At 47.6% G+C, this 12,432-nt stretch overlaps 1 protein-coding gene across 2 annotated transcripts in view; it reads right to left on the minus strand.

Moving 5' to 3' along the window:
* The window catches only part of LOC138822875 (cadherin-13), a 715,907-nt gene that overhangs the window by 543,710 nt on the left and 159,765 nt on the right, over positions 1–12,432 (minus strand). Inside the window, exon 1 of one of the 2 annotated variants that reach the window (XM_070015847.1) lies at positions 4,868–4,928. The exons of the other annotated variant lie outside the window; for it this stretch is intronic. Within the exon in view, the coding sequence (XP_069871948.1) occupies positions 4,868–4,918 (51 nt within the window). The 5' untranslated portion in view covers positions 4,919–4,928. Of the gene's footprint in view, positions 1–4,867; positions 4,929–12,432 lie in introns of those variants that run through there. 2 annotated transcript variants of the gene reach the window in all.

The following is a 12,432-nucleotide window of genomic DNA, read 5'->3' on the forward strand; positions in this document are numbered from 1 at the left end:
GCGGGCTCAGTACAAACCCTGGGGTCTATCGGCAAGAGCACCATTGCACAAATGACTGGTGTCTCAGGTTCCTCACGTGTAAAATGGGGGGAATAATGGCACTGTGCGGGTGATTGTGGGGATACGACCATTTAATTATTGCAAAGAGGCGTAAGTAGTATCAGGCACATCACAACTGCTCAATCAACACGTGTTCTATTTATGAAAAGTGATACTCATGCCTCACTGATATTCTCCAGAAGAGAGAGGGGGGGGAGAGAGAGAGAGAGAGAGAGAGAGAGAGAGAGAGAGAGAGAGAGAGAGAGAGAGAGAGAGAGAGAGAGAGAGTTTCAGGGGAGGAGTTCTCAGTAGGGAAAGAAAGAGAAGGAGTGGGGGTCTGAATCTCAGAGAAGAGCAGAAGTTCCACGTGTGTCGGCGTCTCCGTGAGTATCCGTGGCTAACAGGGGAGACGCTGCATTTGTGAAATGACCCCAGCTTTCTTTGAGGCGGGGACACAGAGCCCCTCCTCCACATCCCACAGAGTCCCCCCCACCTCCGAACACCTGCGCTGACTGCACCCCCCCCCCGCGTTTCCCTCTCCCTCCCCCACGTTTCCCTCTCCCTCCCCGCTTCCTCCCCCCACTTCCTTCACTCCTGCAGCACACAGGACAGGCGCTGGGCGTGTTTGTCCTGGCAGGTACTGATTTAGGAAGATAGCCAACTCTGAAGCTTCCTTTCAGAGAAGAATCCACCCTCCCCCCTTTCTCTCTCAGACGTCAGCTGCCAATTGGCAGCACCTGGGCCAGATGTGCCCTGGAGCAGCCGGGGCAGCGAACTGTGGTTCTGCACAGAGCTCTCCTCCTCGCGCTGTCCCTGGGGCCACTCCCCAGGCGGACCCCACACACACACTTACTGGGCCCCACTCTGCACCTGCCTGGCTTCTCAGGCGTCTGAGTTCACACGTGGGCTTTGGGCTGAGGGGACAGACTGTTCGAGGCAGAACCCCTCCTGGCTGCCAGTCCCTCCCTACACAGCCCCGTGGCACCTGTACCTGGGTGAGCGTCCACAGGACCAATCGCTACCCAACAGGCTAAGCATGGAAGACCAGACACTAGCTCCAGGCCTGGCCTGGGAAGGGCGCTGGGTGGCTCTCCTCTCCCCGCCCCCACCCACCATGAGAATAGAGAAGAAGGGCTCTAAGATGGTGGTGTTGTCCACTAGATCAGAGTGCACGCATCATTCATCATGCAGGGACAGGTGCCGGAGAACCTGCCCGCCAGGAGCAGCCGGGGCTTGTGTGTGAGTCGCTGAGGCGTGGGGCCGTCTCCTTGCACAGCCAGCCTAGCTAACTACACACCAAGTCACAGAACCTGGAGCAGGAACTTGGGCTCCACTGTGCTCCTGGACAGGGAGAAAGAGCAGCAGTGAAAGGAAAGCTTAACACCGCGGTCTTCAAAGCAGCCATCAATAAAAAGAACCTTTCTGCCACAAATAATTATCTCCACAGGCGGCAAACAACCTCACATCCCATCCTCTCTTAAGCCAGCTCCCCAGCGAATCCACTCCTGTCTCCGGCTTGCTGCAGCTTCCCTTCCACTGACAAACTCGGTGTTTGCTATTAGCCTGGCTGGACAAGTGCTTTATCATTGCCACAAAACACCTCGGGTTTACTCTTGTCAAAGTCGCTATGCTGGAATCAGTTTGGAGGGGCTTAGATTGGTAGGGAAGAAAGGCAACTACTATCTCTGACTTGCAGGACATAAAAATGTTACAGCACTGTATTTTGATTGATTCTTTATCCTGCCAAATACCAAGAGCCTAGCATCCTGGAAGGGTTTATAAAGGCATACTGCCGTTATAGAAAGAAAGCATCGAAAGAGCATTTCCAAGACACACACACAAGTACGCGCACGCGCGCGCGCGCACACACACACACACACACACACACACACACACACACTTTATAAACTCACACACTGGCACATCACTAAGTCTGACTTCCTTAAAATATTCTCAGTGTTTTAATGCCCAAGGAACACTGAACCAGCTGCCACCTTCCAGGCCTTTATGGTAATAGACACTTAGAAATCATTTGGGATACTTGTAGAGAAATTATTTTGTGATTTTTGCAGAAGCCAACAGAGAGAATACCTCCCCATTGCTGAGCCCTGTTGCTATGTTCATACACAATGAAAAAACAGCATCCTAGATTTCCAATTGGATGCTACACAACAGTTTTCCCCTCAAGTTAATGAGAGGGAAGCTGCATGTGTCTGAAAAAGTATGAAACCAGCTGGGCACTGGTGGCTCACGCCCATAATCCTAGCTACTCAGGAGACAGAGATCTGAGGATCGCAGTTCAAAGCCAGCCCAGGCAGGAAAGTTTGTGACTCTAATATCCAATTAACCACCAGAAAACTGCAAGTGGCTCTGTGGCTCAAGTGGTAGAGTGCTAGCCTTGAGCTGAAGAGCTCAGGGACAGCACCCAGGCCCAGAGTTCAAGCCCCACTGACAAAAAAAAAAAAAAAAAAAAAAAGAAAGAAAGTCTGAGATCACCACCCAAGATGGACCTGCATCTGTAATCCAATGGTATGGCCATTTCTTAGACTTTTGACCAGTGATTTCTCTGGGGTCAGTCCCTGAGCTCTCTTTAGTAGAATGGGTGTGAGGCTGGGAGGCCTCCCTGAGATAGTGGCCACCTCCTGAATGTCCTCAACCTAACCCCACTCCAAACTGCGAATGTTCCAGGTTACATGGCCAAGGGAAAGAAAGTTGATACGCGGTGAGCTTTCCAATGGATGGGCCCTCTGTAATCATATGTATCTATGAAGATAGAAGAGTTACAGGAGGATGGGGAGGTGAAGATGCATAGCAGAGCGATCCAGAGGGACCCAACCAGGCTTTGAGGACAGAAAAAGGAGCCAATAAGTGACCTCTACAATGGAAAATGTAACAGGAAGAAAGGATTTCCTCCTAGGGACTCCAAAGCACATGGCAGCCCTGTGGCCGCCATCTTGATGTCAGCTTACAGAGACCCATGCCAACTTCAGGCTTCACAACTGTATGTTGTTTTAAGTTGCTGAATGTGTGACCACTTGTTACAGCAGCCACAAGAAACCCATACAGTCTAGCCCAACACTGACTGCAATGGGACACCAAGACAATGTCATTAATTTGACTTCGCTTTTCAAAATATAGTATAATTTGGGCAAACCAATAGTGAGGGAAAGAGGAAAGAGAAGTGAAGGTCAGTTGAGGTTTGGGGAGAAAGAGGAATGAAAAACAAAATCATGATTTTAGAGCCTTTTAACAAGGCTGTCAAAGTCTGGATGTAGCAATAATGTTCCTAAGTGCTCCTTCCCTGAGCACTCATAGCTTTAGTTCTTTTCTTCACTCTGGTAATTTTCCTTTCAAGTTATGAAGCATTGTTACAGTAGAGTTACTGGGCCATTGTTTCATTAATATCCTCAGTAGAAATTTTTTAAAAAATTCTCTTATCTGCCAGTTTGTGGGCCTGAAGTAGAGACAGAGAAATGTGCAAATACCTTAATAAATGCATGACCTAGGAGGAAAGGTAGGCACGCAGGTATATCCTATGGCATACATTTCTAGATATTAAGAATTCGCAAGTGCTGGGAGAAATGTTTCGTGAGCTAGACTAGATGGTTCAAATCCTACTTTGGGCACTTCATTGCTGTGCGACTCTGATTGACTTTTAATTTCTCTGTGCCTTTGTTTCCTCATCTAGACAATAACACTACTAACTGTAGTTGCGGAGATTGGTCGTGGAACCCAGCCTTCAAAGGGGTGAGTACCTAAACTGGCTCACAGTAGATGCTCTGGTTCCTTGTTGCTCTGATTTATAGTAGCTTGGAGCAACCTGTGTAGTGTTACAGAAACAAGGGAAGAGAAACACACTCTTGAGATGAGAATAGGGACCTTGGCCATGTCAGAGAGAAGGAGGTCCTATTGAAAAGAGGATTGAAAATGTTCAAGTGGCAAAGTGTCAGCAAGGATGTCCCACACAGGAGACTGGTAAAGGCACACACCACGGCACGCCGGTTCAAATGGCAGGGAGCAATTTGGCAGGCGCCACAAGCTCTGGGTTGTTTCCAGGATTATTTGGAGGCATTTCCTTGTCTGGAAAATAGGATTGAATCGATGAGGCTTGTCCTTCTGGAGTTGGGTAAAACAGAGCCAAAACCAGCCCGCTAGAACCTCAGGTTGATCTACATGGAAGCAACTCTTCCCTATTGAGATTTCAGGATTAGTCAACGAGTCTGAAATGGGAAACTTCAGAGGGGTAGTGCAGATGTGTGGACCCTGACCTGAGTGAATGCACTTGGGTGGAGCCCGGACAGGGCCGGTGGCATTGGCATCTGTGTGTGAGATTCTGGTCATTAAATCAGTGGGGTCAAATGCCGAATCAGACCTGCTTTCCTCAGGCCAAAGAAAGGAGCCCCAGATAGGGTCCTAGATAAATCCTAATAGCTGCAGAAGGTGTAACTGACGAAGGATGAAGACTTAACAAAAGGCACTGGCATTTGGTCCACGCATTGGTCCATTCGTTTGGTCCACGCCGAAGGCCCTGCGTGCGTGCGGGCTGTACCCAGGTGACGTGGGGCGATGCGCAGGTGTGGGATCTGAGGATAGCTCTGGGGCCTGAACCTGTCACCCTGGACACCTCTGACCCCTGACCCCAGCTCCTGCGGACATTGCCCCCAGAGCTCCTCAGCCTGTCCGTCCTCTCACCCCTCGGCTCTGAGACTTTTTCCTGCCCTGCAGGAGCTGTGGTTAACGGGAAGGCAACAGAGGCTTCCATAGGGGAAGAGCTCAACTCTCTGGGCGGCCCTCAACTCATGAGAAAGGCAGACAGGCGAACCCCTACCTCACACCCGACCTGCTTTTGTCTGGACAGACACTGACTTCTGGGGGACATCCCACGTGGCTCTCCGGGTACTGACAGACCCATCCCTGGCAACTCACAGCAGGACGGCCATGATGCAGGCTTCACACTGCTTCTCTCCCTCTTCTGTCTTGTGCTCTGGCCCTTTATGGCTGCTTCCTGAGTCACCTCCTACAGAAAACTTCCCAGCGGACGCTCTGATAGAGGAAGACAAGTCCGAGTATTTGCTTCATTTTGCTGTTGTAATTACACACAGTTATGTCAGACTGCCCAGAGGCTAATGCTGCTTTCCTCTTATAGCTACAAAGGCTACAGTGAGCTCCTTGAGGCGAAGCTGATTCCTTGCACTTTGCAGGGCGGTTATCTCTACCCTTAGCTCGTGGTCTCCATCCTCAAAGCCAGCAGCACTGCCTCGGCTCACCCTCTCTACCTCCGTCTCCGCCTCACCTCCTGTCTGTGACTCTCGACTCCAGGTTCTCTGGGGTGAAGCCTGCAGCAGTTGTGTCTGCTTTGGTAATCGAGCGACGCCTCACTCCTTGTATAATTAGGATGTGGAGGTGTTTGAGGAATTGTGCCTCCTCCACACACAAGATTATGTGACGGGAAGGGAAAGGTTCATAAATACAGTCCTAGTCCAAAATGTTCAAGAGGAAGTCATTCTCTGAGCGCTTCCGTTCCCAACGGTGTTTACCTCTGAAATCAGAAAAATCCACAGGAAGACCTCCACAGTTGTGAAGAGCTCTACAGCCAGACCTGATGTTGTGTTGATTTAACAACTAGACTATGACCTTTTCTTGCTTAGAAATAATTATCAGATTCTGCTCGGCCTTGCTGTGAAGTGGAACATTTTATCCTAACTGTGCAACTCTCCACGCTTTCTTCTCTGCCAACATTAGACAAGATGTCAGAGCCGTCATCACACGAGAAGGTTTGGATTAATTATCTTTCTGAGGCAAAGTCCTTTTTGTAATTTATTTTTTCACACCAGGAAAATTCTTCTATTGAACTAAATGTCTATCTTGTTAAATTGTGGGGTTATTTTTTTTTTCTGCTAACATTTTTCTCTCTGAAAACTTTCAGGAGAAAAGAAGTTAACCGAGCAGAAGTTGGTGTTGAAGGCCAAGGAGTTGCTGTGTTTGTCGAATACCCTGTTATAAGCATACACATCTTTTCTTTAAAACCCGAATACCTTACGTACAGTTGTGTTAAAATTTCCCCAGATGTTGGTTTACATGATGCCAATGATTCGTTTTATGAAAGATTTGTTCATTTATTTGTAACATTTATTGAGTGCCTACGAGGTTTCAGGGCTGAAGTACACACAAATTAACAAGATATGAAGGTTGTTTCAACCTGCAAGGAACACAGAACACAACAAGAAAAACTGGCCTATGTATAACTACTTTTCAAAAAACAATTACCACTTGAGCCACAGCATCACTTCCGATTTTTAAGTGGCTTATTGGAGATAAGAGTCTTACGGGGACTTTTCTGCCCAGGCTGGCTTCAAACTGAGATCCTCAGTTCTCAGCCTCCTCAGTAGGAAGGGTTACAGGTGTGAGCCACTGGTGCCCACAAGCTTTTGTTTTTTAATTTTTTAGTTTTTATTTCTTGACAGTCCTGGAGCTTGAACTCAGGGCCTGGACTCTGTCTGTCCCTGAGATTTTTTTTTGTTCAAGGCTGGCGCTCTACCACTTGAGCTGCAGCACCTCTTCTGGCCTTTTCTGTTTATGTGGTACTGAGGAATCAAACCCAGGGCTTCATGCATGCTAGGCAAGCACTCTACCGCTAAGCCACATTCCCAGCCTGGCTGCTTTTGTTTTTAAGATAAAAAAAATTTCAAGATAGGAACTAGAATGTCATTCTACAAAATGATACAAAAAGTTGTTCACAACCATTTTTCCTGCTTTGTATTTCTAGAATACCAAGCAAGATATTAATATAATATGGAAAGAATGTAAGTTAGACTGTGATTCCACGGGAGAGATGTAGGACAAGTTTTCCAGAATCAGTGAGTACCCAGCGGGGTGTTTAGTAACCAGTTCTATGGTTTGCATCTTTGCACATTTGTATGTTATGAATACTCTCATTGCAGAGCAATTTCAGCTACTGAGTTGGGCAGAGATGCAGAGATGCGTAAGTCAGTACCAGTCGTAAGCGAAGACTGTTTAACTGGTCACTACGTTGCTTGTTCCTGATTTTGGATTGTTTGGGCCACGATCTTGCCTAGATTTTTGTAAGGTCTCTATGAGTACAAATCACCATGACAGGAAGCAGCGGTTCCCTCTTTCCCACCATATTTTTATACAAGGTTTCACTAATATGAGCTAAAACATCCTTAAAAAAAACAAAACAAAACCGTCTTGTACTATTGGGACCATATAAACCACCACAATTTAATCGGATAGTAGAAGAAAATGCAAAGAATCTTTGATTCTTGACCACGTGTTATTTAAATATTGCTTTTGATGTTCTATCCAGAGTCCTAGCTCAAGTGATCAGAGATAATCCCGCCTTCTGACATAATTAAGAGAGCTGCCGCTTTGCTAAGCTGGAGGATAATCAATTTGACCTTGAAAGTTTGTCTATAGTACCTTCCTAGCACTCAGAACGCAGAGGAATCAGCCACGCTGGCCGCTCTCAGTCAAATACCATCCACGGACTTTGTTCTAAGGGCAAACAGGCGCTGAGAGGGAGATGGCCACCTTTGATGGCCTGCGGGTCCCCCAGGGCCCCTGTATCTGCTACGTGGCCTTTAGTTTGTCGATTAGCTGCTAACATTTAAATATCAAGGATTTCCCTGAAGTGTCTGGACTTCAGACAACACAACACTGGGGCTGGAACCAAACAGGGCAACAGCAGTCTGTGCATGACAAAGACACCCTTCTGACAGACACAACTCCATGCTCATGTGACCACTGTCCATTTGCCCTAGTAAGCAGGACCCATCTGCCTTCTGTGATCCAGTTATATTCTTATTTGCTTTATCTTCATTTAAAAGTGATGGGGGGTGAATTTTGAACTTTATAGAGATTTTTCCTATATCCTGAGCTCTGCATTCATTTACATTCCTTTCCTACCCCCCCTACACCCAAGGCATCTGAGTTTTCATCTGCATCTTCTAATAATAATCAGAGGACATGTCTAGAATGGCTGCAGAGAGACCACCACCACCACTACCACAATTACCACCACCACCACCATCATATCACTACCACCACCATACCACTACCACCACTATACCACTACCACCACCACACCACTACCACCACCACACCACTACCACCACCACACCACTACCACCACCACACCACTACCACAGCCATCATACCACGACTACCAGCACTAGTAGCAAGACCTCCTGAATGGCTTTCTTCCTACTGCTTCCATATTTACTGTCTTCTAGATCGTAGGATTTTATATCAGCCGTCTCCATTTCTCGGGTTAATATTTTTTCAGGGCACCATGTTCAGGGCACAGACAGGTTCGTGAGGTAAAGGTGAGTGACCGCTCCACAGCACTGACTCTCTTCCCCACCCTCGGAAACACGCTGCTCATCAGGAACGCGTGACCAGGGCTGTCTGGACCCAGGAGGTGGCTGCAAGCCCATGTCGCTCAGGCCCAGATGAGCCCAGCTCTTCTTCCCACCAAGCAAACCGTCACCGAGTTTTGAAAAAGTCTGAACTGGAATAGTTTGCAAAAGATACTTCAAAAAAAGTAAAATAAAATCACGTCTCCTTCACTCCAGAAGTTCAATTACCTGAAATTTCATGAGTCAGTCCTTTGGATATTTTCAGTGCAAGCTGGATCCATGCACTATTTCAAAGTTTCTGCTAATCCTACTGCTTCAAAGTAAGTCTGATTCTTCATATGGAAAAATAGCATAGCTTCCCTGTAGTACAATTTCGAGGAGAAGGGATCATCTTTTAAAAATTATAAGGTGCGACACACATTGCAGAAAGGCCTTCACTCGGGAGCCGCTGGAGGAAGTCAGATAGCATTACAGGCTTTGTTCCAAGGGCAAATGAGCTTTAGCTGAGAGGGGCTCCTTAGACAACCATCACTGAGAGGGAAGGGCCAAGGTCAAAACAAAGGCCTTGGGGAACAAGCCGGGAGGAGGCAGGGCTTCTCCCAGTGATCTGTCATCCTGGTTTGCCGGTGACTCTCTGAGGTGTAGCACCGCGGGCTACAGAGCTCAGGAAAGCTGGCCAGGCCAGGGAAATGTTAGCATGGGGCATAGGGCAAAGGGCATAGGGCAGCAACTCCTCAACAGCCAGGCCAGCGCAGACCACAGGTCCCGCCCTCAGCAGGAAGGGCTACATGGGGGACGGCCCTCCCAGAGAGGAAATGTGGCACCGCCCCCTCCCCTGCCCAGTGGAAGGGCAGCTGCGGAAGACATACTCACCCCACTCCACGTCCTCCGAGTATTTGTCCTTCCCCCCCACTGGCTAAAGCACTGATGGGAAAACTGTAGCCTAGGGGCGGCATCTGGACCGCCGCCTTCTGTGTTTGTTTGCTCATAAGCTTGGCCCTTGGCTAGCACCTGGGAACTTAGATTCCGGGAGAGTTCCTATCACTACAAATGCCATGGGTGATTCACTGTGTCTAATACATACATAAACCATGTGGTCCTTGCTGAACACCTGCTTTCCTTCTGGAAGTATGGAGGGTTAGGACATGACAGGCAGAGAGTGTCGATGTGACCAGCATCCAATAAAGACCCTGAACACTGGGTGCTAGTCACCATGTGCTGCTGGGGAAATTTTGCATGTCCTGAATGACTCTGGAGGAGAGGCCCTGGTCAGCTTGCTCCTGGTACCATCTGATGCTGGCTGTGTCCCAAGCACCTTTCCCCTGTGCTGGTTTTGTTCTGCATCCATCCAACCCACTCACTGTAATACATTTTAGCCACTGCAGCTGCACGCTGAGAACCGCAGACGCGGGGCCTCGGAGACCTGTAATGTCAGTGGCAGCTCTGCATTTCGCTTGTTTACTTGCTGGAAGCCAGAGGAAGTGCTTTTTCATGATTTTTCCCCATGCAACCGTCCCCTCCAGTCTTTGAGACACACATTCTCCTCCCATCCTCAATACTGAGCTTTACAGATGGCGGTAATGGAGATCTGGAGACCTTCAGCATCTCGCTCAAGGTCATCCAGGTAGTCTAACTCCTAAACCTGCTGCTTGCCCTCTGGAACCACCCCCCACACTGGTTGCCGGAAATGGGGGGGATCTTTTTCTGCATATTTGTTTGGTTCCCACCCCAACGGGCCACCTATTCTAAGGCTCTAATCTAGTTCATCGTGAGATGCTCTGGCAATGCCCTTTCAAGCTCTTGATCTTGATCTTGATAGTGAGTTTGAGCCTTTGTTATAAGAAAGACTCAGGATTTGGCAATAAGATTCTTCAAGGGTGATAAATATCCCTTTGAAGGGACTGCATGTCTATTGACTAAGTAACTCGCTTCTAGAAATGGAAGTCACACTTGCACACCGGAAGGGTGTGTTACAGAAATGCAAATTAGAACGACTATATTGGCTGAATAGGATTCAGCTCATCCTGTCACCAAGAAGCAAGAGCTGGGGAGACAGCACTAAACCAGCCAGGGCCATCACAGAACATGGAGACACAGCATGGGCAGTGCACGGGGGCCAGCAGAGACACAGCCCGGGCACACACACCATGTCAGCGATGTCTGTGTTTAAAGGCAACAGCAGAAAACATCAAGATGGTATCATTTCTGTCATTCTAAAGCTTATTTGAGTTCTTTTGAAACTGAAGATCTCTTTAAGCCTGATCTGGGAGATAATTTTAGGCAATCTATATAAATGATTTTTTTATTTTAATAAGTATGCTTTATTTTAATGCTGACATCCTATTTATAGTTTGTAATGTTGATTTTCTATGTAAGTGAGTGATAGAAATATTCCCTTCTAAATGTATTTGTGCAACCCAGTAGACCAATTGCAATAGAAGGTGGTAAAGAATCAAGACGGTTTAGTTTTATAATGAAGATTTAGGTTGGAGAAATCCTGAACTATACAACTTATCTGGGAAGGTTTGCAGGCAGAGAAGTTGAGTCTGAAGAAGGAAAAGTGATAAGAACATACACACTGACAGAAGCAGAACAAAGTAGACTCCTACTAACTTTTGGATCACTAGTTCTCAAAGTGAGATGGGAGAATGGTGAAGTGGGTGCACTGTACTCACAAACTGACATGTTGAATTGAAACCGCCCCCCCCTTTTGTTGGTCATGGGGCTTGAACTCTAGGCCTGGGCGCTGTCCCTCAGCTCTTCAGCTCAAGGCTAGAACTCTACCACTTGAGCCACAGCGCCACTCTGGTTTTCTGATGGTTTATTGGAGATAAGAGTCTCATGGACTTTCCTGCCTGGGCTGGCTTTGATCTCAGCCTCCTGAGTAGCTAGGATTCTAGATGCAAGCCACCAGTGCCCAGCTAAATTGAGACCCCTCTGAACAGCTACTTCAGAATAACTTAAGTATGGTGTCTTGGGACATGCGCTGCCATATGTCCTGGGAGGTGGTTAGAAATGCTGATTCTCAGGCCCAGAAACTTGTTGTGGGTCCAGAGAGTGCTGTTTTCACAACACTGGCTGAAGTGTGGGCTTGGGTCTGAACTCTGCAGTGTGAGGGAACTCAGTGATCACTTCTCAGTCACGGGCAAAGCTCTGCCACAAGGGAAGAAAGCAGTTCAAACATTTACTGAGAGGCGACACTCCCTGAAAGGGAATCCTGGGAAACTGGAAGCCCTGGGCCTCAGTGAGTGATATCAGGCTCTACAGAGGCTAAGGGGCCAGAGCCATCACCTCCTGGGGTTTTGTAGGGGAGACTTCCTGGTGTGACCAGACAAGTATTCATTTTATTGCCCTAGACAGATGGATTGTTTGCTGGAGGCAAGCACGCTGATGGACCCGATCCGCATTGCAGAAGGGTACTTGTGAGAGCTGAGACTTTGAGTTTGTGGGAACTCCTATCTGAGACCAGAAACACATCCAGGGGAGGCTGCCCGGTGGGGGTTCCAGCCCTGGCTTTGGACCAAGTGTTGGCATCTAAGCTTGGGACAGCAGGGGAATTGAAATCCAGGTCCAATGTGACCTTGGAAAAGAAGACAAAACTGGGACTCACACAGCGCTTTCTCTGTGAATGTCAGAAGATGCATAAATTGGTTCAAATGCCACAGAAGCTCTCACCACCCAGAACGGAAGCCACCAGCGACCAGTCCCGATTGAACACCTAAAATATCATGAGTCCCAGTTCAAGGCACTCCTAAGTGCAAATTTCACACTGGATTTCAAAGAAAAAAAAAGAAAGCAAAGTTTCATATTGACTACATATTAAAATGATACTGCTTTAGATCCATTGGGTTAAAGAACAGACATTAAAATTATTGTCGCCTGTTTCATCGGTGTCCTTTAATGTGGTTACCAGAAAATGCAATATATAACATACATGACTCAGATTATTCTAGAGATGATGCTGGTAACCTTGTTATTGCTGGTAATTTTATTGAGGCTAGTATGTGGCACTTGA

This window comes from Dipodomys merriami, unplaced genomic scaffold (assembly GCF_024711535.1).
Source record: "Dipodomys merriami isolate MVZ:Mamm:240054 unplaced genomic scaffold, mDipMer1.0.p SCAF_116, whole genome shotgun sequence".
Lineage (NCBI taxonomy): Eukaryota > Metazoa > Chordata > Mammalia > Rodentia > Heteromyidae > Dipodomys > Dipodomys merriami.